This window comes from Papaver somniferum, chromosome 3 (assembly GCF_003573695.1).
Source record: "Papaver somniferum cultivar HN1 chromosome 3, ASM357369v1, whole genome shotgun sequence".
Lineage (NCBI taxonomy): Eukaryota > Viridiplantae > Streptophyta > Magnoliopsida > Ranunculales > Papaveraceae > Papaver > Papaver somniferum.
The window spans coordinates 137,648,577-137,675,766 of record NC_039360.1 but is presented as its reverse complement, the minus strand read 5'-3'; the positions used below and the strand labels follow the sequence as shown (position 1 = coordinate 137,675,766).

Sequence of the window (27,190 nt, the reverse complement as noted above, 5' to 3'; positions counted from 1 at the left end):
TTACTAATGAGTTGTTTCACTCTTTTGAACATAAGAAAGGAAAATCGGGTTGGTTTGCTTTAAAACTTGATTTTGAAAAAGCTTATGATAGGATTAGATGGGATTTTTTGCGCCTTGCTCTTCAGGTTCTAAATTTTAGTCTTATCTGGATTTCTTGGGTCATGTCTTGTGTGACTTCTGCTTCTTTCCAAATTCTTGTGAATGGTTCTCCTTCTGTTTCTTTTTCTGCCTCTAGGGGCCTCCCACAAGGTGATCCCCTTTCTCCTTCTTTATTTATTATTTGTTTGGAATTTCTTTCCTTACTTCTTGATATTGCAATTTCTAATAAATCTTTAATTGGTTTTAAATCTTGTAGGGGTGCTCCTTTGATTACTCACAATTTCTACGCAGATGATAGCATCATTTTTTTGAAAGCCACTCGCACTAATTTTACTCTTCTTTCTTCTCTTCTTTCTCTTTTTTGTGATTTGTCTGGTCAAAAAATAAATTTCCAAAAATCCCGTATCATTTTCTCTTCTAATGTTTCCACTCATGTTGCTAGATCTTTAGCTCGAATTTTAAATGTCAAGGTTTCTTCAAACCTAGGTAAGTATTTAGGTACTCCCAGTCTTTGGAATAGAATTGGTATTCAGACTTTCATGGATGTCCTTGACAAGATTGCTCAACGTTTTTCGGGCTGGAAAAAGAGGTCTTTAAATTTTGCCGGTCGCAATACGCTAATTAAAGCCTCTATTGACCCTATTGCTAACCATATAATGACTACCATTAGGCTGCATGTAGGTGTTCTAAAAGCTATTAATAAGTTGCGCAGAGATTTCCTTTGGGAAGATAATACTGGTCATCAGAAACTACATTCCGTAGCTTGGAATACTATTTGTCGTCCTTTTTGTATGGGGGGTCTCGGTATTAGAAATTTATCTTCCAATAACTTAGCTTTTCTTGCAAAATTGGCATGGCGCATTTACTCTAATCTGGATAGCTCCTTAGTTAAGTTAGTTCAAGCAAAATATTTTCGTTCTACTTCCTTCTGGTACTGCACTGTAAAAGGTAGACGATCGTATTTCTGGTCTAGTATTCTTAAAGGTAGAGATTTAGTTAGAGACGGTCTTAGATGGAAAACTGGGCATGACATTTGGATTCAAGACCTTCCCCTTGCTTATTTTTTGAGTCCTGATGCTTCTTTTGATTCGACTTTAAATGTAAGTGATCTTATTAATCATAATACTGGTCAGTGGAACCTCTCTTGTGTGGCTGGTATTCTCCCTTCTTATATTCCATCGCTTATTAAGTCAGTTCCTGTGTTGCATTGTTCTTCCATTCCTGATACAATGGTTTATCATACTTCAAAGACTGGTTTACCTACTGTAAAATATGTTTACACAACCTTAGTAGCTGATGACTCCTTGTTAGACCCTAAATGGCAGAAACTTTGGCATTCTCATTGTTCTCAGAAGTTGAAACTTTTATTATGGCTTTTAGCACATAAAAAACTCTTAGTTAGAGCTCATTTATCAAACATTGGCTTAGATATAAGCCCAGCTTGTCCCCTTTGTCTTTTACATGATGAAACTTTAGATCATCTGTTTGTTGAGTGTCCTTTGACCGCTCAAGTTTAGATGAAACTTCAAGATTCCTGGAATTTTATTTTTCCCTGTATGCATATATCTTTAACTGGTCTTATACAAACTCTGTCTTTCTCTGGGTTGGATGTTGATATTCCTTGGTCTGTCTTTTACCCTTTCATTCTGTAGAGTATTTGGCTTGCCAGGAATAATGTTGTATAATATTCCTTTGATGTTGATAAGGTCCTTCACTTGGCTTATTCACAGGCATATGAGCATTGGTTCTTTGTTGAACTGCCTAAGTATAGGAATTTGATTTCTAGACAGCTTGTTTATTTAAACTGCGAGCCCCCTCCTTCTCCTTTTTATAAACTCAATTGTGATGGGGCTTCATCTTTCCATTCCTTCTTGGCAGATGCAGGTGGTATAATTCGAGATTGTTCCGGACTTTTTGTTGCTGCTTTTGCTCATCACTTATGTTCCAATTCGTCTACTACAGCTGAGATTTGGGCCATTCGTGACGGACTTCGACTTGCTATCAAGATGAATATCACTCATCTCATTGTGGATGGTGACTCTTCTTACACTATTTCTTTTTGCTCTCAAGCAGTCTCCCCTCCCTGGTACCTGAATGGACTACTTCATGATATCTGGCATCTCTCAACGTCTTTTCAAGTAATCCAGTTTGTTCATAACTTCCGTGAATGTAACATGGTGGCTGACGATCTTTCTAAGGAAGCTTTGGATCCAACAGTCTTTAAGGAGTGGACTGTTTTCCCTCCTCCTTGTATTTTACAGAATCTGTATAAAGATGTTACCGGGATGGCTCTGCCCCGGCTTGTCAGAGCTGTTTCGTTTGCTGTATAAAGTCTGTTGTTTACCAACAAAAAAAAGTTACAAGATACGTCTTGGAGTGAAAATATTATGGAGAAGAAATATGGCTAGGTAAGTAGATAAAAATCCTCCGATTTTTAGGGGCGACCCTAAAGAAATTATGGGCGACTTTTTTATACCAATCCAATGAAGATGGTTATGAAGTGTATTAAAAAAATAGAATTTGTCTATATTGGCTTCCACCTTTATATTAAATATAAACCTATACGGCTTTGTTACATACACAACGAAGTGTATGCACCGAGAGGATCCAACTGCAGAAAGGTCACCCTCTATGCATTAGGATAGGGGTGAGGCATGAGTGGGCCCCACCCCCTCTCACACGGTGCATACACTTCGTTGTGTATAAATCATTTTCGAAATCTATATCCTTTATTTTCATAATCATAACATTCCTCTTCTTCTTCTTTATTCTACCGATTGAAATTTTTTTCCCATCGTTTTAATTTTGATTGAAACGAAATATCGTCGATCAAACTTTAGGATTAATTGTTAAAAATCAAAGCTCAAAATTCATTAATCTTAAAATTGAAACTTAGAACATAAAAAAAATATCGAGTTAAACAAACAAAACGGATAAATGATAGTAGTTGTGATCCAAAATTAACATTTGATTGCTTGAAATTAAAAAAATTGATCGGAATATAAGATTTACAGTTGCAGAAACATAATCGGTAGGTAAAATAGATTGTTATCTGCCAATTATTTTTGTGTCAAAAACTTCAATTTTTGTGTCAAAAACTTCAATTTTTGTGTCAAAAACTTCAATTTTTTGTGCTAAAATTTAAGCACAATCGGTAAATAAAATCCACATGTGTCTACCAATTATGGAAGTAAAGAAATTCGAAATATATTAGTTTTTGAAAATTTTGAATTAGGGGCTACTATCACAATCGGGAGATAATTATTATCACCAAACTACAGATTGTGAAAACAAAGAAATTTAAAATTCCACTGGTTTTCGAAAAAGTTGAATTTGGGGTTACTACTATAATTGGTAGATAATGAACATCATGAAACTACCGATTATACAATCGGTAGATAATAAACATCACGAAACTATCGATTGTGAAAATAGAGAAATTCAAAATTCCATTGGTTTTTGAAAAAATTAAATTTGGGGCTACTACCACAATCGGTAGATAATGAACATCATGAAACTACTGATTATACAATCGATAGATTGTAAACATCACGAAACTACCGATTGTGACAATAGAGAAATTCAAAATTCCATTTGTTTTTGAAAATTTTGAATATGGGGCTACTATCACAATCAGTAGATTATGAACACCATGAAAGTACCGATTATGTTTGTATAGAGAATTTGAAAATATAAGGATTTTATCAAAATCCAATTTTGGTGTTACTTTGTAATCGGGAAGTTAAATGAACTTCAATTACTACCATTTATGTTAGTTCATTTACTACATATTGTAACCGGAAGCTAAATAAACTTCATTCTACCGATTATGTTTATGTTGAGAATTCGAAAATTTAAGGATTTTGACACAATCCAATTTTGGAGCTACATTATAATCTGAAGCCAATTAAATGTCATTTTCTACCGATTATAGATATATTTTGGCTCAGTAATTTACAATCGGTAGATATGGTACTCCATTATCTACTGTTTCTAGGTTGTTCATGGCATTCAATCATGTGAAATTACAGTTTCTCTCACCTTTTTTTTTCCTTCTTCTACTCTAAGACATCGGTAGATATGGTACTCCATTATCTAATAAAATCATGTTTCTCCCATTTTTTCTCCTTTTTTCCTTCTTCTTCTACTCTAAAACCTTAAAATTGAAAAACAAAACAAAACAAAAAAAATCCTCTATTTCTCCTGATTGTAAATTTAAATTGTTAAGGGTAGAATCGCTATTATGGAAAACGAGAGATAAGAGGTGGGTTGATTTTAGGTTTGGGTGAATCTATTTTGTTTTATTAGTCGCCCCTAATTCTTTTGGGGTCCTCCTAAAAATTCCAGGATAAATAATAATACTTTCTTCGTCCCATAAAAATATACTTTTATTTATTTATTTGCTTAATAGTAAGCAAAGTTTCGAAAAGTGATATAAACCCACTTTTTATGGGAGGAGGTGATTCTTTTTTCATTGTTAAATAACACACACTCTCGTTCATTGATAAAAATTTAATTGTTGGTTACGTGTGGGGTAAGAATATTTCTCTAGAGATAGACTATAACAATAGGTATCAACCAATAATTTGATGAGAGAAAGATCGGACAATTGTACTAGTACCAACTTTGTGTAATCGAAGAGAGAGAAGTGGTAGTTTTTTTTTTTTTGGAAATACATCCAACTATTTTGATAAAAGCTTTTATTTTTGAAGATATATTCTCATGAAAGTGAGTGATTTTCTCAAGCTCCAGAGACGACTTCATAAATAGAATCCTTTGATATTGATTTTCTTGAAGAAGCAAAAATTTTCGGCAAAAGTCGATCATCTTGAACCCACCACAATGATACCAAAACTATAAGTGAACACCAAAAAAGTACAAGAAAGAGTGTATAAACACATGAAGGGACACTAAAACAGCAAGAACAAGCCAGAAACCAGCGAGAAACTAACCCAAAAATTTAAATTATTCCAAAAAAACGACAAAGAGCAAAGAAACTAAAATCTAACCAAAGAACTAAAACAAGAAAGCAACGAGGAGCTCAGAGATGCTCAAAGGAGCAGATCCGAGCTCGTTGGTGAATGCCGGAATTTGATTGATATTTTGCCGGAAATCGCTGGCTATAGAGGAAGATCAGAGGTAATATCTATTATAATGCCGAAACTAAGTACATAAATAAAGTGAACTAAGAAAACACAATTTACATATTAGAGTTTAAAAGCTTACATATTAGAGTTAAAAAGCCAATGGTTAACTAAAACTAAAACATAAATATAAATTAAAAGTAGGAAAATAATCCATTAACATGATTATTCTCGCATTATTTTATAATTTGCACTGCAAAGTGTAAAATATTAGTCTCATCCAACTCGACCATGTCGTTAAGATCAAAGTTTTTATGTTTACCAAACAAGTTTACTAAGCATCTACATCAACAGTTTTATCATAAAAATCTTCTTTTAAGTTTTGAACATGATCAAGTTTCAGAAACTTCATTACAATTTGAAAATTTCAAATACCACAGACTAACAATTATCTTTATGCCTTAAGACACATCTCTATAGATCGGAGGATTTTAATTCAGATTATTGTTTCTAATTGTAATAGCTTTGTGTTCTTCTATTTTTGCTAGTATTGTATTACGTATATAATCTAGGTCTAAAGCTCTTGTAGCTACTTTAATATTTAGTACCTTTTGTTGGTTAAACTTCAACATAGAAGTCACTAACAAGCTGGTTAGGACAAGATTAGGAAATTGATGTAATCCTAAGGGAATTAGAAGTCATCTAGTTCTAAGAAAAGGAAAGACATGTAATAAGGTAATAGGACTAGGAAAAGGAATTCATAGTTCTATATATATATGATCACCAAAGTTGTGGTTGATCATATGAGCAAGATTAGAGCTTGTGTTTAGTTTTGAGAGATTTTCTAAACATCAATAAAGAGAGTTGTCTTTATATAAGCTAAGTTTCATCTTGCAGTTTCCATTAATTGGTATCAGAGCTTGTTTCTGAGCCATGGAAAACGAAACCACCATTGTGGGTGCAAAACAGTTCACGCCACCATCAATACAAGTTCCAATCCTCAACGCCACAAACTACACAGTATGGGCCATGAGAATGAAGGTACTGATGAAAATCTACAAGGTGTAGGATACAATTGAACCAGGAACAGATGATGCAGATAAGAACAACATCGCTATAGGTTTACTCTTTCAAGCAATACCAGAATGTCTTGTTCTACAAGTTGGTGAACAGGAAACTTTAAAGAAAATTAGGGATACAATAAAGGCACGTAATCTCGGAGCTGATCGAGTTAAAGAAGCCCGTCTGCAAACCTTAATGTCTGAATTTGAAAGAGTGAAGATGAAAGACACTGATACTATTGATAGCTTTGCAGGAAATCTATCAGAGATAGCCTCAAAAGCTGCGTCACTTGGACAATCCATTGATGAAGATAAACTGGTAAAGAAGTTTCTCAATAGTTTACTAAGATCCAAGTATATTCATATCATAGCTTCTCTCGAACAAGTCTTAGATTTAAAGAAGACTAGTTATGAAGATATAATTGGAAGATTGAAAGCATATGAAGAGAGAATCCTTGATGAAGAAAACAATGGAGAAACTCAAGGAAAACTCTTGTACACAAACTCTTACCAACAAAACTCTGCGACAAGAGGAAGAGGTCGTGGAAGAGATGGTAGAGGAAACAGAGGCCGAGTAAGGGGAGGAAGGTTTAACTCACAAGATAGAACAATAAGTCAGAATGATCAAAACCAAGGGAAAGAAAAGAAGGATAGATCAAACATTATCTGTTACAGATGTGATAAACCAGGACACTTCTCCTCTGTATGCCCTGAAAGAATACAAAAGATGGAAGAAGCAAACAAGAATGAAACAAGGGAAGCAGATACAACTCTTTTCATGCACAAAGTTGTATTCTTAAACGAAGGGAAACTAATACCAAAGAACTACGAATCAAAGGATGGTGAAGAAGGAATCTGGTATTTAGATAATGGAGCCAGCAATCACATGACTGGTAAGAGACACTAATTTTCTGAACTCAATGAGAAAATCAAAGGACAAGTGAAGTTTTGGGATGGATCTTCTGTAGAAATTGAAGGGAAAGGATCAATTCTATTTCAGAGCAAGACCGGAGAACAGAAGCTTGTCACAAACATCTACTTCATTCCAAACTTACAAAGCAACATTCTAAGTTTAGGACAAGCTACAGAAGTTGGATGTGATGTTAGAATGCGACAAGATTATCTAACAGTTCAGGACCCAAGTGGAAGACTTTTAGTTAGAGTCTCATGCTCACAGAATAGACTCTACAAGATAAGTCTCATGATTGGAAGGCCATTGTGTCTGAATATGAGACTGGAAGATCAGACATGGAAGTGGCACGCAAGGTTGGGACACATAAGTTTTAGAACCTTAAAAACTATGTCTCAGAACAAGATGGTTCGAGGGCTACCACAACAAAACGGAGTGGTGGAGAGGAGAAACAGGACTCTAATGGAGATGACAAGAAGTTCTTTAAAGGCTATGCAGGTACCTAATTATCTATGGGGAGAAGCTGTACGACACTCCACATACCTAATAAACAGGATACCTACGAAAGCTCTGAAAGACATGACTCCATATGAAAGTTTGCGAAAGAGAAAACCAAACATAGATCATTTAAGAGTGTTTGGTTGCAAAGCATACGCAAAAGTTGATTCTGCAACTCTTAAGAAACTGGATGATCGATCTCAGACTCTTGTGAATCTAGGAATTGAGCCTGGATCCAAAGCTTACAGATTATTCAATCCAACAACGAAAAGAGTATAGTGAGTCGAGATGTGGTATTCGATGAAAAGCAAACTGGAACTGGAAAGAAAACTAATGATGGACCAAGTAGGGATCCAGGAATGTTTCACATGAGATGGGGTCAAGTAATTGATGAAGGCGAAGGACCCATAATCATCAATACCAATGGAAACAATGATGTTAATCAAGAAGAAGAAGAGAATAATGAAAACACTGAGAATAACGAAGAAGTAGAAGAAGAAGAAGAAGAAGAAAGAAGAAGAAGAAGAAGAAGAAGAAGAGAGATCGATGAAATAACTCAACCCATTCCACTGCGAAAATCAACAAGACAGATACAAAAGCCACAGTATCTGGAGGATTATTTCTTCAAGCTGCAGAAGAATGTGAGATTATGCTACTTTCTGTTAATGATGAACCAAGGAATTTTCAGGAAGCAAAGGTCTCGACTAAATGGACACAAGCATGTAGAGAAGAAATTATTTCAATCAACAGAAACAAGACTTGGTTTCTAGTTGATAAGCCAGGTGGGGTAAAAGTGATTGGTCTTAAGTGGATCTTCAAAATAAAACGGAATGCTGATGGTACTGTCAAAAATAAAGGCAAGACTTGTAGCTAAGGATACGTTCAAGAATCAGGCATAGACTTTGATGAAGTTTTCGCACCAGTTGCTAGACTAGAGACAATTCGCTTATTAATGCAGAGCAAGCATCAAACTCATGGGAAATTCACCACTTAGACGTTAAGACAATCTTACATGGTGAATTGCGAGAAGATGTGTATGTTGAACAACCAGAAGGTTTTGAAGTAAAAGGACAAGAGCATAAGGTTTATAAGTTATCAAAAGCTCTATATGGTCTAAGACAAGCTCCTCGAGCCTGGAATACAAAGTTAGATCAAATCTTAAGAGAAATCAGATTTGTTAAGTGCTCTAAAGAAACATCAGTATACAGAAGAGAAGAAAAGGGAACGCTTCTTGTGATTGCAGTCTATGTAGATGATCTATTTTTGACTGGCAACTCCCTTAAGGTGATCAATGAGTTCAAGAGAGAAATGTCATCAAAGTTTGAGATGTCAGACCTCGGAAAACTCACTTATTACCTTGGCATAGAAGTCCATCAAGGAGTAGATGGGATTCAGATTAAACAAGAAGCTTATGCAAGGAGAATTCTGAAAGAAGCAGGACTTGAAACTTGTAATCCAACTAAGATACCAATGGAGTTTGGACTTAAAGTTTCAAAGGCACAAGAAGAAGCTGAGATTGATCCAACGAGTTATAGAAGAAATGTTGGATGCCTTAGATACTTGTTACACACAAGACCAGACTTGGCTTTCTCTGTGGGAGTAGCAAGCCGTTATATGCAGAGTCCACGCAAGTCTCATGGTGATGTAATAAAGCAGATATTGAGATATCTAAGAGGAACAATCAGCTGGATTGAAGTATGGTCGAGGAGGATCAAAAGGAATTGTTGGGTATAGTGACAGCAGTCATAATATTGACCAAGATGATGGAAAAGGTACAACTGGTCATATATTTTATCTAGGAGAAGCACCTATTACATGGTGTTCACAGAAGCAAGACACTGTAGCCCTCTCATCCTGTGAAGCTGAGTTCATGGCCGCAACAGAAGCAGCTAAACAATCAATATGGCTTCAAGAACTGTTGGGTGAAATCAAAGGAAAAGAACCTGAAAAAGTTCTCATCAAGATTGATAATAAGTCTGCAATTGAACTCACTAAAAATCCAGTGTTTCATGGGAAGACGAAACACATTCACAAAAGGTATCATTTCATACGAGAATGCATCGATAAGGAGGTCATTAACGTTGAACACATACCAGGAACTGAGCAGAAAGCAGATATATTGACAAAGGCATTAGCTCGGATCAAGTTTGAAGAAATGAGACAATTGATTGGAGTACAAGATATGTCACGGGTAAGGTTGAAGCTTAACGGGAAGAATGTTGGTTAAACTTCAACATAGAAGTTACTAACAAGCTGGTTAGGACAAGATTAGGAAATTGATGTAATCTTAAGGGAATTAGAAGTCATCTAGTTCTAAGAAAAGGAAAGATATGTAATAAGGTAATAGGACTAGGAAAAGGAATTCATAGTTCTATATATATATGATCACCAAAGTTGTGGTTGATCATATGAGCAAGATTAGAGGTTGTGTTTAGTTTTGAGAGATTTTCTAAACATCAATAAAGAGAGTTGTCTTTATATAAACTAAGTTTCATCTTGCAGTTGCCATTACCTTTCCTTTTGCTTGCTCGGTCCTGTAATTTTATTAGCTTTGTGTTCTTGTTTCTGTTTTTTCATTACCTTAGTTTAAGCTAGTTGGGTCTATATTTCCTCCTATATGTCTATTTCAGTTCATAGTAACCTATGTAATACGAGTCTTTGCTCTAATCCTTAAAGAGCTGAGAATGGGTTCTACTTCAAGACTCGATTAAAGCCAAAGGCTCAATTTCAAATTATGAATCAATCCGACAAACAAAAAAGTATATGTATATCGATCGGGCAGTTATCCGCGGCATCAAGATACAAACAGACTAGCATCAATCAACTACATCGAACACCTCTACCACTAACTAAGTTTCTATGGACATTGTTGTGTCCATCAAAAATACAACTTTTCTTGTGGAAAGCATTGACCGGAGGCCTTTCGACATTCGATTTCAAAATTTGTCCAAGATCTACTACTGATCCGAACACTGCTATTACACTCCAATGTCAGGTTGCTGCTGATTCATGGCTTAAAAATCAAACTGTCATTGATGAATCTTCAGATTATCTACCCTCGTGTAATATTCTCTTCGAAGAAAATTCATGCTTCATAAAAAAAATAAAAAATAAAAAAAATGTTAATGACCAATGAGGGGGTAAAAAATAGAAATCGATAACTTTTCATCGAATTTGGTAAACTTCTGTAGTAGGTCGGCTTGTGTAGCAGCTCGCTGGGGATCACGCAGTCTTTAATTTCAAAAAATACATTCGCTTATAATTACCAAATCTTAAGTAGATTATTAAAAAATAATTAAAATTAAACCACATTTATATTTTCCAGTTCCTTTTCAATTTCTCTCTCATCTCTTTTTTATTTTCCTTTACTTTATCATCTAACTACTGTTTCCATTGATCTGTTGATTTCTCATTAGGGCAACAAACTGATGAGAGAGTTACAGTGACTTCTCCAACTATGATCGTCGTTAAAAAAGAGTGGTTAGACAAAGAAAAAAAAATCTTGAATCTTTAGTGTGTGAGATTGAAGATTAAATTTTCAAGTGTCGGTAATAAAGTTCGATCAATTTTATGTGGTGGGGGTGTTTTAATTTTGAATTTGAGTGGTGGGTTTTCGTTAAATTTTGAGATGGGAAGGTGTTTACCCTGTTTTGGATCGTCTGATGAGAAGAACCATCATCAAAGTGGTGAGACTAAAAAGGAATTTGTTAAAGATGGTTCAACAACTGGACAATCTAATCATATTAATAGAGTTAGTTCAGGTGAAAAAAAATTCGATCTTGTTTTTTTTTTTTTTTTTTAGTTTTTCTTGGAGTAATTTTAGATATTGGAGTTTTTGATTAGTTTAAGTTGTTGTTGTTTTGTGAATTTATGACTGTTTGATCTGATCTTTAGGGTTCACATTTTGGAGCTGAAATTATGGTTTTATTATGGTTTTAATTTAGTAGATTAGCTGAATTTAGGGCTCTATGGGAAGTTTTGACATGTTTTAGGGTATTCTCGTGTTTGATTGATGGTGTAGAGAAAAAGTCTCGGGGTGGTTCTGATTCAAAGAAGGAAACACCGGTTCCCAAAGATGGACCAAGTGCGCCTATTGCTGCACAGACGTTTACTTTCAGAGAGCTTGCTGCGGCTACTAAGAATTTCAGGCCAGAGAGTCTTTTGGGGGAAGGAGGATTTGGACGTGTATATAAAGGTCGTTTGGAGAGCACTGGACAGGTAAGTTGGTATCGTATATCAGTTAAAAGGTGTCTTGCGTCAAGCAGAAATAAAATTAGAAAGCGTCACATACTCTTATTTAATACGTAATCTAAGACCTTTTGAGTTTATTTATAGTCTACCAAAATCTTGAACTCTTTAATATCTGTCACGTCTCATGATTAATTGATGCCTTGCCTTCTAATTCTAACTCTATTTATCTGGTTTATTTGATGCTTGCATTCTGTAGTTCCATTTCTGGCTTCTGTAATTGGTTTTACCTTTGAGAACTGAAATTTATTGTTTTCTTGTGGGCAATGTTAAAAAAACCATATTCGCAGGTAGTTGCAGTGAAACAGCTTGACAGGAACGGCCTGCAAGGAAATAGAGAGTTTCTGGTCGAAGTTCTCATGCTTAGCCTCTTACATCATACTAATCTCGTGAATTTGATTGGTTATTGTGCTGATGGAGACCAACGCCTTCTTGTTTATGAATTCATGCCGTTAGGTTCCCTGGAGGATCATTTGCATGGTTAGTACGCCTAGCCTCTCTCCCTCTTTTATTAATCGTGTGTGGACCATTAGCATCTTATTTGCTGTATAGTTTGGTAGTTTCGTTCAATATTTCTAATTTTGTCAAACTGACCATTATATTGATCGCGTACGTTACGCACACCTGCCAGTCCCCTTTTTTGATAATATATGGCTTGTCAAGTTTCTAAACAAGGCTTTTAGGATTAGGTTATCGTAGTTTAGCAAGTGGATTTCTTGTTGTAGTTATATGTGGTGCCACCTGTATATAAGTGTAAACATAAACTTAGTGATCCATCTCAGGATTTGGTGGAGAACATTTTTCACCTTTCATGCGCGTCATTCTTCCCATTTCTCAGGAGTTGGTGACACCTGAATAATGTTTCTTCAGACATTTTTCTTTGTGATCATCTATGTAACAAGTTGATGCCAATACTGGATAATACTGTAATTGTTTTCCTACTGTCTTTGGAAGTGTTCTAATTTGGTTAAGCAGATCGTCTGTCAATTATATTTCTTTCTTACTTGCATCACTTATATGCCAATGCCAAATATTCAGTTTGACGTTTCCATAGTTTTTCAACATTGCTAACATTCTTTTCCTTTAATGTTACACACTACATCAATTATGTAAAGTATATCCAACAATAGATTAAACAAGTTGCATGATAGGCTGATAGCGTTGCCAACCTACACAAGTTTCCATTTAACATGTGTCACATCATTGCTAAAGTTCAATAGTTGAAGTAGGAGGTCGTGCTCCCCACTAGCTTTAAATCCTGCTTTCAAGGTGAACACATTATCAGCAAAATTTTAGAACGCGCAGAAAATCAGATCACTTAAAGGTTGTTAATGGTTGAATGTCCAAGTTATCTATTACAATCAGTTGTTTGATGCTAGATTGCTAACCTATAAGGTTTTCGTTTGTAGAGTTTCTTTACTGAGAGGGATAAGATTTCATGTTTCTAAGTTAGCATTTTCTGACTAGATGTTACTAAGGAATCTGTGGAAAATCGTATAAGTTGTGGCACGATCCAAGAAGTTAGTGGTTCATAGACATTTTATGAGCTATTTGGTTCATTCTGCTTTAGATCAGCCAATGTTTCCAAATTCAAGTCCATGTCACATTTGACTTGGACAAAAATAAAGATTGAAGAACAATATCTCTATGCAAGTCAAGAACAGCATAAGTAACTTTATTAAATTAAATGTGAAATAAAAGAGAATGATCTGGTCAGCTGTTGGACTGGTGGGCTTTTTCAATTAGGAAAGAACCAAGATGATGAATCCAACAGATCCCGTGTTTAGACGTGAAACCTATTTTCGTTTCAAATAATACAGTATTTTAATTGATAGCTTGAATTGTTGAGACTGGTTTTTAACAATCTGTAACTTGTAACCATGAGGTATAAAAATGTGTATTTTGGTACACAAACCAATCTTATTTCCTTAATTGACCAATGATTTTGCTCTCGTTTCAACTCTGATATTACAAGTTTAAGGTAGTCGTACTTTCCTCCCTAATCTGTTTTAAAATTCAAAATTGCACCCCGTGTGTGGAACGACAATGTAAACTAGGGACGACTCAAAAGTTATATTTTCGTTTAGTTTAAGAGCTCTTCCATTTCTGATCAGTTGATGTTGTTCATGTATTAAGATGTTCCGCCCAATAAGGAGGCTCTAGACTGGAATACAAGAATGAAGATTGCAGCTGGTGCAGCTAAGGGCTTGGAATACTTGCATGACAAAGCAAATCCTCCTGTAATTTACAGAGATTTTAAATCATCCAATATCCTTCTTGATGAAGGATTTCACCCAAAGCTTTCAGATTTCGGACTTGCTAAACTGGGTCCTGTTGGTGACAAAACTCATGTGTCCACAAGAGTGATGGGAACATACGGTTATTGTGCACCTGAATATGCTATGACTGGTCAACTCACGCTAAAATCTGATGTCTACAGTTTTGGAGTAGTCTTCCTTGAGCTGATCACAGGACGGAAGGCAATTGACCAAACTCGCCTTCAGGGAGAGCAGAATCTTGTTGCATGGGTAACTGTTCCTTTTGTTTCTTCTTTTTTATTGTTTTTTTTTAGTTCGTTTTTCTTCTTTAGTTGCAAGGTACTGTGTTTCTTGTATAGCATCAGTCGACACCTTTGACCCCGGAATGTTGTCATTTTTACTTATTGCACCCCTAAGCTTGAACAGTTAACTAGGGAAAGCTGTTATTATTAGGGGTACAAATTGGAACTTTTCATTATTACAAGTATTCGACACTTGACAGAACCTATAAAGCTGAGACTGACTGGGAATAGAACCAGTTACTGTGGTTTCAACCAAGTGCTGTCGATTTGTGTACTTGAACTGGAACAGATATAATTGTCTCAATAAATAGGTTCCAGTTCTCGTAGTTCCACAACTGAACATGGTCGAGTTGTTTACAGTTACACCCAACATTATAGATTCTTGTATGAACATGGAAATATTGAACTTTCTCTTATTTGTTGTGATGTGAATTCTACAGGCAAGACCTCTATTTAAGGACCGTAGAAAGTTCCCCAAGATGGCCGATCCATTATTGCAAGGACGGTACCCAATGCGAGGCCTTTACCAAGCTCTTGCAGTTGCGGCGATGTGTTTGCAAGAACAAGCAACCACTCGCCCTCTCATAGGAGATGTGGTGACTGCACTCTCATATTTGGCTTCACAAACTTATGATCCAAATGCTGTTCAGAATAACAGAGGCGGTTCATCTAGGGACAAAGAAGATCGTAAAAGCCATGCAGATTTGTCTGAAAGCCAAAAAAACTCCCCCCGGTATCAGGACTCCCCTGGTTCCAGACGCAGAGATCCTGTTCAACAAGGGATGAACTTTGGTCCAGAGGTTGGAAGAGGAGAAAGCGGTAGTTCTGGAAGGAAATGGGGTTTAGAAGAATTTGATCGGCAAGAGTCTCAAAAAAACAGCCCAGCTCATGGTGGGAAAACACCAAGGAGTTCAAGTCGTGGTCCTGATAGAGAACGAGCAGTTCAGGAGGCTAAAGTATGGGGTGAGAACTGGAGAGAAAGAAAACGAACCGATCCTAATGGTAGTTTTGATAGAACAAATGAGTAGCAGTGAGGGGGATCCATTGGCTGAAACTTGATTTCGCATAGCTTTTGAACGTTGAAGCAGGAAGAAAACGCTTATCACCACTATTTCCATCATCACTCGCTCCATTGTGGTTTCATATCAACCAGAGATATAAGGGTTCTCATCTTGAATGTTTGGGTTCAGTTTTTCGTTACACAGAGGAAGCAAATGGTTAAGAAGAAGAATGGATGTACAAGAGGTAGGATTTTAGCTTTTGACACAATGCAGGTAAACTATGACAGAAATGTTCCGTATGCAACTCCTATGAAGGTTTTCTCTCCGGAGTCATGGCACAATACATGAAGCTCTCTCACATGGAGGAGTTCCATTCTGAGTCTAGGTATTGTCTAAGAAGTTCTACTAAACTTATATCTTCAAACCCATTTAATTTCTTATGTGTCTTGGATTTTAGAATGAGAAGAGTCTTTCTTTATCTCTCGCTCTGCCTTTTAGTATAATCATGCATTGTTACTGCATCGGACATTCGAACACCTCATCAGGAAAAAAGACAAAAGAAACAGAAACAAACTCTATCAAAAATTGATATCTTCTAGTTGTGTACAGGTTTTTAGCAAGAGTGTATTGATTGTTGTTGTTATAATATAATCATGTAACTTATGGACTGTCATTTCTTGAATTCATTTCCCTTCCTTGTTGGGTTCTATACAGTATACTTTCCTGCACCCAGAAAAGAAGAAGAAATATCAACCAGAATTGATATTGTCTACGCGGTGTATTGAATATCTGTCACCCGGTTTCAGGTTCCCGAAAAGAATCGTCACTTGCAAACTCGTTGAGATTGACATGGACATGGACAGATTTGTGTTATACAGAATGATGTGTGAACCTATCCAGAGATCCAAGTTGTTTTATATGGTCTGGTACCTTCCCTAGCACCCCTTGTAGTAGTCGTGCAATTTAGGACACGTGTCCAAGTGTCCTGTAACATATAGTAGATGAAGTAAATTTAGCACATACAAAATATCTTTGTTATTTTCTTAAACCGGGCATAAAACTGGAACCTCATGCAAAAACTTCTAATCATCTCTAGGATCGCTTTTGTCTAGGTGTTTTTCCTGTCCACAGAGAAAGCCATTTGTCGTCCTTGTGATGGACAGTTTAGGAAATGTGAAATTTCGACTGTCCTATGGCATTGTGGATGAGATAACGGGAGGACATATAAAGTGTTTTCATTTATTTTAGCTTTAAGCTAAAGAGTTTTATTAATAAAACAAACGAAAAATTAAAAAAGAAAGGAAAAATAATAATAATAAAAAGGATTGGGAAAAGGAGAAATTACATTTACAAGCTTATCCAAGACATTTCATCAAATAATTCTTTTCAGAAGCTTTCAAGTAAATTTTCTGTTTTGGTTTAGTATTTTTCTTATCTAAACCACGCAAAACAGGTTGAAAACCATCTAGTGGGGGAGAAGGAACCATGTTCTCCAATAGCGGTGTTGATGAAAATGTTGGATGATCGTCGTAATCATTTTTTTTTTGTATATATGGTTAAACTACTAATTAAATCTTATTTTATCAACACTAATCGTCATGACTAACATCTGAGAGGAGATATATTATATGTTTCATGCTTTTAAAAATAAATTTTGCCTCCTCCTCGGATAAATCTTCTGAGCGGATCCCTTTCAAGAAACATGACTCACATCATTAACAACATTACTACCAGGACTAGTATCAACACTCAGGCTTTCATTGCTAACTTTTGTTGCAATTTCTGTAACGACTCGCTTAGTAACTTTTTTTTCTTCTAAATTACGAAATTTTATTACCAAAGGAAGCAAACATACAACTTACAAGGAAGCCCAACCATTTTTAATTCAAAGACTCAAGACAAAGAACTGATTCCACCAAGTAAGCCCAATCAAAACAAAAAAACAATAAAAACCAAACTACCCTGTATTTGCAGAACAGAACAGCTATACAATATGCCCCTTCAAGAGCTAAATCTAAAGTACATACCATCTTCACTTTCCAACTGATTCAGAAAAGCTGGTTTGTCTTCATAATACATAACAGTACTTCTTGCAAGTAAAACTCCCTGCTTAGCCATTTTATCAGCACTAAAATTAAGCTCCCTGTATGAATGTGATCTTAGATATATGCTTTCTAATGTTGTTCCATCTATTCATAACAAACCAGGATAATCTGTCATTGTTGTCCTATGGCATTGTGGATGAGATAACTGGAGGACATATAAAGTATTTTCATTTATTTTTAAGCTAAAGAGTTTTATTAATAAAACAAACGAAAAACTAAAACAGAAAGGAAAAATAATAATAAAAAGGATTTGGAAAAGGAGAAATTACATTTACAAGCTTATCCAAGGCATTTCATCTAAAAATTCTTTTCAGAAGCTTTCAAATAAATTTTCTGTTTTGGTTTAGTACTTTTCTTCTCTAAACCACGCAAAAGAGGTTGAAAACCATCTGGTGGGGGAAAAGGAACCATGTTCTCCAATAGCGGTGTTGATGAAAATGTTGGATGATCGTCGTAATCATTTTTTTTTTGTATATATGGTTAAACTACTAATTAAATCTTATTTTATCAGCACTAATCGTCATGACTAACATCTGAAAGGAGATCTATTATATGTTTCATGCTTTTAAAAATAAATTTTGCCTCCTCCTCGGATAAATCTTCTGAGCGGATCCCTTTCAAGAAACATGACTCACATCATTAACAACATTACTACCAGGACTAGTATCAACACTCAGGCTTTCATTGCTAACTTTTGTTGCAATTTCTGTAACGACTCGCTTAGTAACTTTTTTTTTCTAAATTACGAAATTTTATTACCAAAGGAAGCAAACATACAACTTACAAGGAAGCCCAACCATTTTTAATTCAAAGACTCAAGACAAAGAACTGAGCCCACCAAGTAAGCCCAATCAAAACAAAAAAACAATAGAAACCAAACTACCCTGTATTTGCAGAACAGAACAGCTATACAATATGCCCCTTCAAGAGCTAAATCTAAAGTACATACCATCTTCACTTTCCAACTGATTCAGAAAAGCTGGTTTGTCTTCATAATACATAACAGTACTTCTTGCAAGTAAAACTCCCTGCTTAGCCATTTTATCAGCACTAAAATTAAGCTCCCTGTATGAATGTATGAATGTGATCTTAGATATATGCTTTCTAATGTTGTTCCATCTATTCATAACAAACCAGGATATTCTGTCATTGTTGTCCTATGGCATTGTGGATGAGATAACTGGAGGACATATAAAGTATTTTCATTTATTTTTAAGCTAAAGATTTTTATTAATAAAACAAACGAAAAACTAAAACAGAAAGGAAAAATAATAATAAAAAGGATTGGGAAAAGGAGAAATTACATTTACAAGCTTATCCAAGGCATTTCATCTAAAAATTCTTTTCAGAAGCTTTCAAGTAAATTTTCTGTTTTGGTTTAGTACTTTTCTTCTCTAAACCACGCAAAAGAGGTTGAAAACCATCTGGTGGGGGAAAAGGAACCATCTTCTCCAATAGCGGTGTTGATGAAAATGTTGGATGATCGTCATAATTATTTTCTTTTATATACATGGTTAAACTACTAATTAAATCTTATTTTATCAGCACTAATCGTCATGACTAACATCTGAAAGGAGATCTATTATATGTTTCATGCTCTTAAAAATAAATTTTGCCTCCTCCTCGGATAAATCTTCCCAGCGGATCCCTTTCAAGAACACGACTCACATCATTAACAACATTACTACCAGGACTAGTATCAATACTCATGCTTTCATTGCTAACTTTTGTTGCAATTTCTGTAACGACTCGCTTAGTAATTTTTTTTCTTCTAAATCATGAAATTTTATTACCAAAGGAAGCAAACATACAACTTACAAGGAAGCCCAACCATTTTTAAGGCAAAGACTCAAGACAAAGAACTGAGCCCATCAAGTAAGCCCAATTAAAACAAAAAAACAATAAAAACCAAACTACCCTGTATTTACATAACAGAAAAGCTATACAATATGTCCCTTCAAGAGCTAAATCTAAAGTACATACCATCTTCACTTTCCAACTGATTCAGAAAAGCTGGGTTGTCTTCATAATACATAACAGTACTTCTTGCAAGTAAAACTCCCTGCTTAGCCATTTTATCAGCACTAAAATTAATCTCCCTGTGTGAATGTGATCTTAGATATATGCTTTCTAATGTTGTTCCATCTATTCATAACAAACCAGGGTATTCTGTCATTGCTGAATGCCAGTAAAACAACTTTTGAATCAAGACTTAAGCAAACATTGTCATACCTTTTCTTCACAGCCCATTCACCAGCAACTACTAAGGCCATTACTTCTGCCAAATAATTTGTTGCTACTCCCAATCCTCCATAAGCTTCTCCCAAGCATCCACCTTGATCATTTCTTGCCACAAACCCCAAACCTGCATTCCCAGGATTACCCTGTGATGCTCCATCACAACATATCAAAACTTGTCCTCTTGCAGGAAGCTTAAAGAAACATTGTTTAACTTCTGTCATGTGAGTCTTAATTCCTGTAATTTCAAAATGAAGTAATATTGTGAGATCATACATATTTCCCCATTTGGTGCCTTTCATTCTTATCCCACACTCCTTTGTATAGAACATAATCTTCTGCTTGAATTTTTCAATATTAGGCTCTTCATTCTCATAGATCTTTTTATTTCTTGTATGCCAGAGTTCCACCATCACCTTGAAAGCACTGTTATACCAGACTTCATGAATTTCACCACTTTTACCCTTAGTATATTTCAGAATATCCTCAAAGGATGAAGGATTAGGAAAGCAGAATATACCTCCCAACCAATGCTATATCATTATGCTAAATTTACTCTCCCATAGTATATGAGACATTGTATCCCGTGCATTGCCACACAAATAACATTTTGATACTGTCATAAAAACCTTTTTTCCTTACAGACTCCTCAGTAGCACAAGCACCTCTAAGAATTTTCCATAGATTGGTATATGTATAGGGGTGTATACAAGGATCCCACACTTGCTGTGCCCAAGACTGTACTGGATATTTGTTTCTTATTTGCTGAGCTGCATTAGCAACAAAAAAATTTCCATTGAGATCCTTTTCCCATATCAGTTTGTCAGGACCACCACCAATTATTGGCACTTCATTTCTTTCAAAATAATTGAACATTTGCTCTGGAATTTGCCATACTCCATTGACTATCAAGTTAGCTACTTTGAGTTCTATATTCATCTGAACATATTGATCTGTTGCATATCTCTCAATTAAGGCATAATCCTTGATCCATTTGTCTTGCCATACAGAAATTGATTTTCCATCACCCATTATCCATCTTTTGCCTTCATTCACTTCAGTTATAACCCATTTAATCCCTGGTCAAACACATGATTGTTTGTAAGATGAAGTCCATTCATTCTTCTTGTTTTTATACTTTGCTCTCATAAATTGAGTCCATTCCACCTCCTATGTTTCAATGTTCCATAAGAGTTTCATTAACATAGCCTTATTCATCACCTCAAGTCTCCTTAATCCCAAGCCACCTTCTATAGTTGGAGCATTCACTTCATCCCATTTGACAGTGATTAATTTTTTGACAACAGGGTCACCAGACCACAAGAAATTTCTGATAATTTTTTCACATTCCTTTATAACTGATTTGGGCCATTTATAGACTGCCATATTGTTAAAGGGTATGCTGCATAACACATGTTTTACCAAAATTAATCTTTCAGAAAAGGCTAATAGCCTGCCCATCCATCCAGCTAACATCCTTTGCATTAACTCTACCATCCCCCAAACTTGATATGACTTCACTCTACCAGGATTCAATATAACACCCAAGTAAGTATCAGGTAATTATGAAAGTCCCATTTGCAGATAATCAGGAATTCCATTTCTTTTTGTATTTGAAATTCTACCTACAAAACATTTGCTTTTGTTTCTATTCACAACTTGACTTGATGCCAGTTGATATTTGTTTAACAAATTCATCAAATTATCCAAAGATTTCTTATGGCCATTGCAGAATATGAATATATCATCAACAAACATTAAATGTGAAGGTTGGCAGTTACCTCTAGTTACCATTGTTTGTATCTTACCCTCCTGCACCAATTTTGATAAATTTCTGCTAAGTAATTCCTCTGCAAGAATGAATAAGATAGGTGACAAAGGATCACCTTGTCTAAGACCCCTTCCAACACCAAAAAAACCACAAGGGCCACCATTGACAAGAACAGAGATCATTGCAGACTCAAATATTTTTCTTATCCAACTGATGCCAATTTCAGAGAAACCAAATCTTCTAAGTACTTCAAACAAGAATTCCCAACTCAAAGAATCAAAAGCTTGAGTTATATCCAATTTTAGACCAACATTTCCTCCTCTTCTTTTTATATTTTGTTCATTGATCATTTCAGAGGATAACACAATTTTAACATGGATATTTCTCCCCTTAATAAAAGCACCTTGTTGAGGAGATATTAACTTCTCAAGAAAAGTGCTTATTCTAGTAGTAATGATTCTGGTGAAGATCTTGAAATTGAAATTTGCTAAGCCAATTGGTCTATATTGCTCTGCTCTTCTTGCACCCTGAATTTTGGGAAGGAGAAATAGAAAGTTGGAGTTTAAACCCTTAGGAATAAATATATGATTCCAACAATATTGAATTGCTTCAACTAATTCCTCTCCAATAATTTCCCATGCAAACTTATAGAAACAACCAGGAAATTCATCTGGGCCTGGAGCACTATTTGCATTCATGCCAAAAACAGCTTATTTAATCTCCATTGCAGTAGGAACATCATCAAGAAATTTATTGTCTTCATCATTTAAAATCTTTGGTATTACTCCCATTATCTCCTCATGAATTGTAACATTCTGGTGCCCAAATTTTTTTGTGTAATGTGCTACCAAAATATTTGCAATTTGTGCTTGCTCTGTAATTACATTTCCCTCTGTACTTTCCATCTCTGTAATATTGTTTTGATATTGCCTTAGCTTTATTGTAGTATGAAAAAAAAAGTTGTATTAGCACCACCTTCCTTTATCCATTTTACCCTAGCCTTAGCTCTCATTAACTCATTATACTGATGGGAAGCAATTTCATGTTTTCCCCTTGCTGTAACCAGATTATTAAGTAGTTCAATGTTTTCAGGATCTGCATCAGATAACAAGGAAGTTGCAAGTACTTCATCTTCTGTAGTTTTCACTTTTACTCTGAGATCACCAAATACCTCCCAATTCCACTTCTTCAATATTTTTTTTAGTCTTTTTAATTTATTCAAGAAAGAAAAAGCTGGATTCCCTGAAATTTCTTCATTCCGAGCTTCCCTAATTACTTCAAGAAAACCAGGATGAGAAGTCCAAATATGTTGATATCTGAAAGGAGCATTCACATGTTTAATTGTATTAACAACAGAACCAAATAGTGGACCATGATCTGATGTGCCTCTGACACCTACTTTATAAGACCAACCATCAAATTTCTCTAGCCATTTAAGATTATAGAAATTTTATCAAGGTCATATAGAATTCTTTTTTTCCAGCCCTATTGTTGCACCAAGAAAATTTGATTCCAGTTCTTGTAGATTGAATTAGATTGCATGATTCTAAACAATCTCTGGAATCCTGCATTGACACTCTTAGTGGTCTTCTACCTCCAAATTTTTCATCATAACTCAACACTACATTGAAATCCCCAATTATCATCCAAGGGTAGTTCATTTGACTAATATCAATTAATTCTTCCTATAATTCCCTTATGTCCACAGTAAGACATGCTGCATGAATACCAGTTACCATCACATCTCCAACCTTAACAGTAATAGATTGACTTGAAGAAGATATCACAACAGGTCTAGACAAAGATGAATTCCAAAAAAGCCATATATTGCCTTTTGAAATATCACTAGAATTATGAATAATCATTTTGCTCATTCCAACTAGATTCAAACACTTTATTGCACTACTAGAAACTTTTATTTTTGGTTCAGCTACCCATAATAATGAAGGACTAAATTTTTTTACTAAATTCCTCAATTTATCTTTGGCTTGAAGTCTTTTAAAGCCTCTGATATTCCAATATATAACTTTCATTGAGGAAGAGTTAACTGGGAGGTATTAGTTCTTCCCACACTAACACTTGAATTAACTGAAGTACTTGCTTGCTTCCTGGTGATGACATTAGGAATTCTTTTAACATTTTTCCCTTTAACATGTTTGTTAATTACTTTGGAGAAAATTTGATCCTGTTTTTCAGCAACCTCAATTAAAGCTTGAAATTTACTGGGAGAAGCAAAGCTTTTACCTGAAGTGGAGATGTTATTCCCTTTTTTGAAGTTAGAACTAATTACATGCTTCCATCCTTCTGAATTTGTTGCTTCAACATCTGTATGTGATAAAACTTGAGTTGTTAAAACATTATTTGTCTTTGCTCCAGTATTTGACTCAGCTTCTTTACTATTCAATTGTTCTAGAACTATTGTGTTAGGTGGTATCTCAATAATAGAGTGTAGTGGCTGCACACTTGTACCTACATCAATAATTTTGTTCACAGATAAAGTGGGAAAATCATTTGGTGACTCTAGAAGACCAGTAAAACCTTTCTCCTTGTTAAAAGAAGGAGTAGTAATCGGAATATGAGGAATTATTGCATCAACTTCTTCTTCAACATAGTCTGTACCTTCCTCCAAGCTTGAACTAGCTGGAAAACAAATATCAAATCCACCTGAGCTTTGAATTGTAACTTTTTTTGGAGTGTATATCCATTGAGGTTTCTGTAAATTTTTATTCTTCTCTCCTTGATTTTGTTCTTTCCTTGCAACTCTACACTCAGTTACCAAGTGACCCACAATTTTGCACTTACTACAGAATTTAGGTAGTTTGGATATTCTAATTTCCTGTTCAAATTTACAATACTTCGATTAAACTACTACCTTATTTGGAACTTCATTTGCAAGATCAATTTCCACCAAAATGCTAGCATAATATCCTATTTCTTTTTTCAAAGTTGTAGGATCAATACGAATTGGTCTACCAATAGCCCTGCCCATAGACATAAGAATGTCTTCTCTCCAATATTCAATACTAAGACCAGGGAATAACATCCATACAAAAGAACTTGTAGATTTTTGTTGCTCTGGCTTAAAATCATGTTCCCAATATCGAAGTTTCAGATACTGAGTTTCAACCTCCCAGAAACCCTCATAAAAAAATTTCATATCCACCTTATTCTCTAATTTAATAATGAAAAAACCCTTTCCAATGGGAATGAATTGACAGTTACCTGTAAGAGTCCATTGCTTCCTTAAAATTGTTTCTGCAGCTGATATCTTTAATTTCACAAAATCAAGCCTTCCAATCAAGCTGAACCTCCACTCCTTAACACTCTCGTCGATAATATCATCAGGAATAAACACTGATGGACAAAGATTCATTGGACAAAGAAATTTGAAATCTCAGATTCTGATCGAGGATTTGAGTTTTCCTCCATCATTTTTGGTTTTAAGACATATTAAAGAAGGAAATCTGAAGAAAACAGTTAAAATTTACTCTCACTAACATCTGAATCGAGTTGTTTACCTGAATTAATGTTGAAGAATTGTAGAAAACGAGAAAAATCTGAAGAAAAAATCACCTTAGACGCCTCAATTAATATTTTATTTTTATTATTTTTATTCCTTATTTTGCATGACTTGCTTAGTAACTTGCATAGCTATATATTTACTTTACAAATTCAAGTTAAACACTACTTACCTTGACGGTATCTCATGTATTTCTAGGAGAATGCACTGGACATAGCATGTTATTTACTAACTCACGAGGAAAACCAATAAGCTGGCATCTAATTTATAATCTTCAATTGCAACATATACAACATTGGTGTCACTCGGGTTATTCACATCTTGTGCCATGGAAGATCCTGGCATCCTATATTGTCCCTCAAGTTAGTTGACGCTAGTTTTGCATTGCATAAAAAAAATTCTGTTTCGCATCTCATTCTTCTTATTATGCTGTTTCTCGACAACCTTAGTCCTCATAGCTCCAGGATGTCGCTTACACTCTCCAAAACTGTATCAAATCGATTTACAATAGGTGCAAAGAGAAGAAAGTATTTCGTATGTTATGTAGGCCATGAAAGCAAATCCACCCCTCTCAACTAAAGTTTCATCATGCAACTTCTCTGAAATGCCTCCATGAGAACTTTTGCAAAGTGACCATATGCTCGATTAGATCTAGAGTATTGACATCCGTATTCAATAGTGTTCATACAACACTTGTAATTTCGAATATGATTTTATTTTTTTTGCGCCAGTATTCCATGCTAACTCCATATGTACGAGAACACACTTGAACTAGAGTCCGTCTTTAAAAAAAAGAACTAAAATTCTTAATCCAGCATTGTAAGTGCATCATACCAGGTTTCAAAGAGAACGAACCAATAAATGAATCACCTAAACAGCGTCAGCTGAATTGAAACGAAAACAAAAATATCATTTCTTTAGAGAAGAGATTACATAGGAAATGTTGGAAGGCCATTATGTAAGCATTTTTTTCTTATGTCTTCATTCTTCATCAGATGAGAACCTTTATGCAGGATTAAACATCCAACTAGATTGTTCTCATATTCATCACGGCCTATGAGATATTCATCTTCATATATCTTTATTGACAAAGTATTATTCTTCACAATATGTTTTGGCAATTGAGAAAGAAAAATCCCTTGGCTTTCCAAACCAGAGGCCATCACTGTCTAGGATATAGGTTCTCTACAGGTTGTTGGACTATAGAAGCAGGATTGTTGATAGTATTAACAATACTAATCATGAACCAATGATCCTTATTACGATCTAACAATTTTAAAATTTCGATAATCATCAGCAGAAGCCATCGAACCTAGAAAGTTTTCGACAAAACCCTAGAGTTTTTTTGCCTTCAAATTTTCACGCATAAAAAGAATTAAAATGTGACTCAAATATGATTTAACATTTGTAATCGTGTGTATCCTCAGAGAAACTTGCATAATATGCGACATTGACATGCTCAAAATAACAAATTGGGCAAGGCCAGGATGCACAATGCATTCTGCGTGAGTTGGCAGAACTTACACAGGCACACTGCTCAAAAGATGTTGAGCAACAAAGATGACGCTTGTTTGGCGGTATAATCCTTTCTACAAGCGAGATCAACATCATGTGTCCTTACAAGTTGAATTATAGTTTTCTAAAGTAAATAAACCATCCCTTAGGAAAAGTAATAGATAGTTTGGTTGGTATGCCAAGTGTCATCTGTAAAGTAGGATTTACCTGTCAGATAGTTCTAGTTGGTCACGGTTTGCAAATAGCTTTGTAAGGCTATAAATCGCCCAAACTTGTAAGCGCTTGGATATCTTGTGCAAAAAGAGTTTATATAACCCTAAATGTGTAACTATAAAAAGGATAAGGCCGAGTTTAAAGAGTAAGTTCCCTTGATGTATATTGTCCCTTGATTTGGATGCATGATTACTAGAGTGTGTGGTGAAATCAACATTAGTTGATAGGGGATATAACTCCTATTTACAGAAAAAATGAAATGATTGGTTAGTCGAAGTAGGTTGAGATTGCGTTGGAGGATGTAGTAAGGTTGTTGCATTTATGGAGTTTGCCTTTGTGAAAATTCGGGTACCAAATACAGGTTAAG

At 35.2% G+C, this 27,190-nt stretch overlaps 1 protein-coding gene across 1 annotated transcript; it reads left to right on the top strand.

Annotated features, from left to right (window-relative positions):
• The first annotated feature begins 10,995 nt into the window (after positions 1-10,995).
• LOC113357487 (serine/threonine-protein kinase PBL27-like) lies at positions 10,996-16,134 on the top strand. Its single transcript, XM_026600893.1, has 5 exons — positions 10,996-11,413; positions 11,674-11,870; positions 12,191-12,380; positions 14,037-14,428; positions 14,901-16,134. The coding sequence occupies exons 1-5, from the start codon at positions 11,281-11,283 to the stop codon at positions 15,486-15,488; spliced, it is 1,500 nt and encodes a 499-aa protein (XP_026456678.1). The 5' UTR covers positions 10,996-11,280; the 3' UTR covers positions 15,489-16,134.
• Positions 16,135-27,190: the final 11,056 nt, after the last annotated feature.

What these genes read in the sequence shown, in the direction of transcription:
- LOC113357487 (XM_026600893.1), top strand. Translation starts at nt 11,281, where the DNA reads ATGGGAAGGTGTTTACCCTGTTTTGGATCGTCTGATGAGAAGAACCAT. An exon ending in GTTTGGAGAGCACTGGACAG is followed by an intron (nt 11,871 to 12,190) that starts GTAAGTTGGTAT and finishes CCATATTCGCAG; the next exon opens with GTAGTTGCAGTGAAACAGCT. An exon ending in CCTGGAGGATCATTTGCATG is followed by an intron (nt 12,381 to 14,036) that starts GTTAGTACGCCT and finishes TCATGTATTAAG; the next exon opens with ATGTTCCGCCCAATAAGGAG.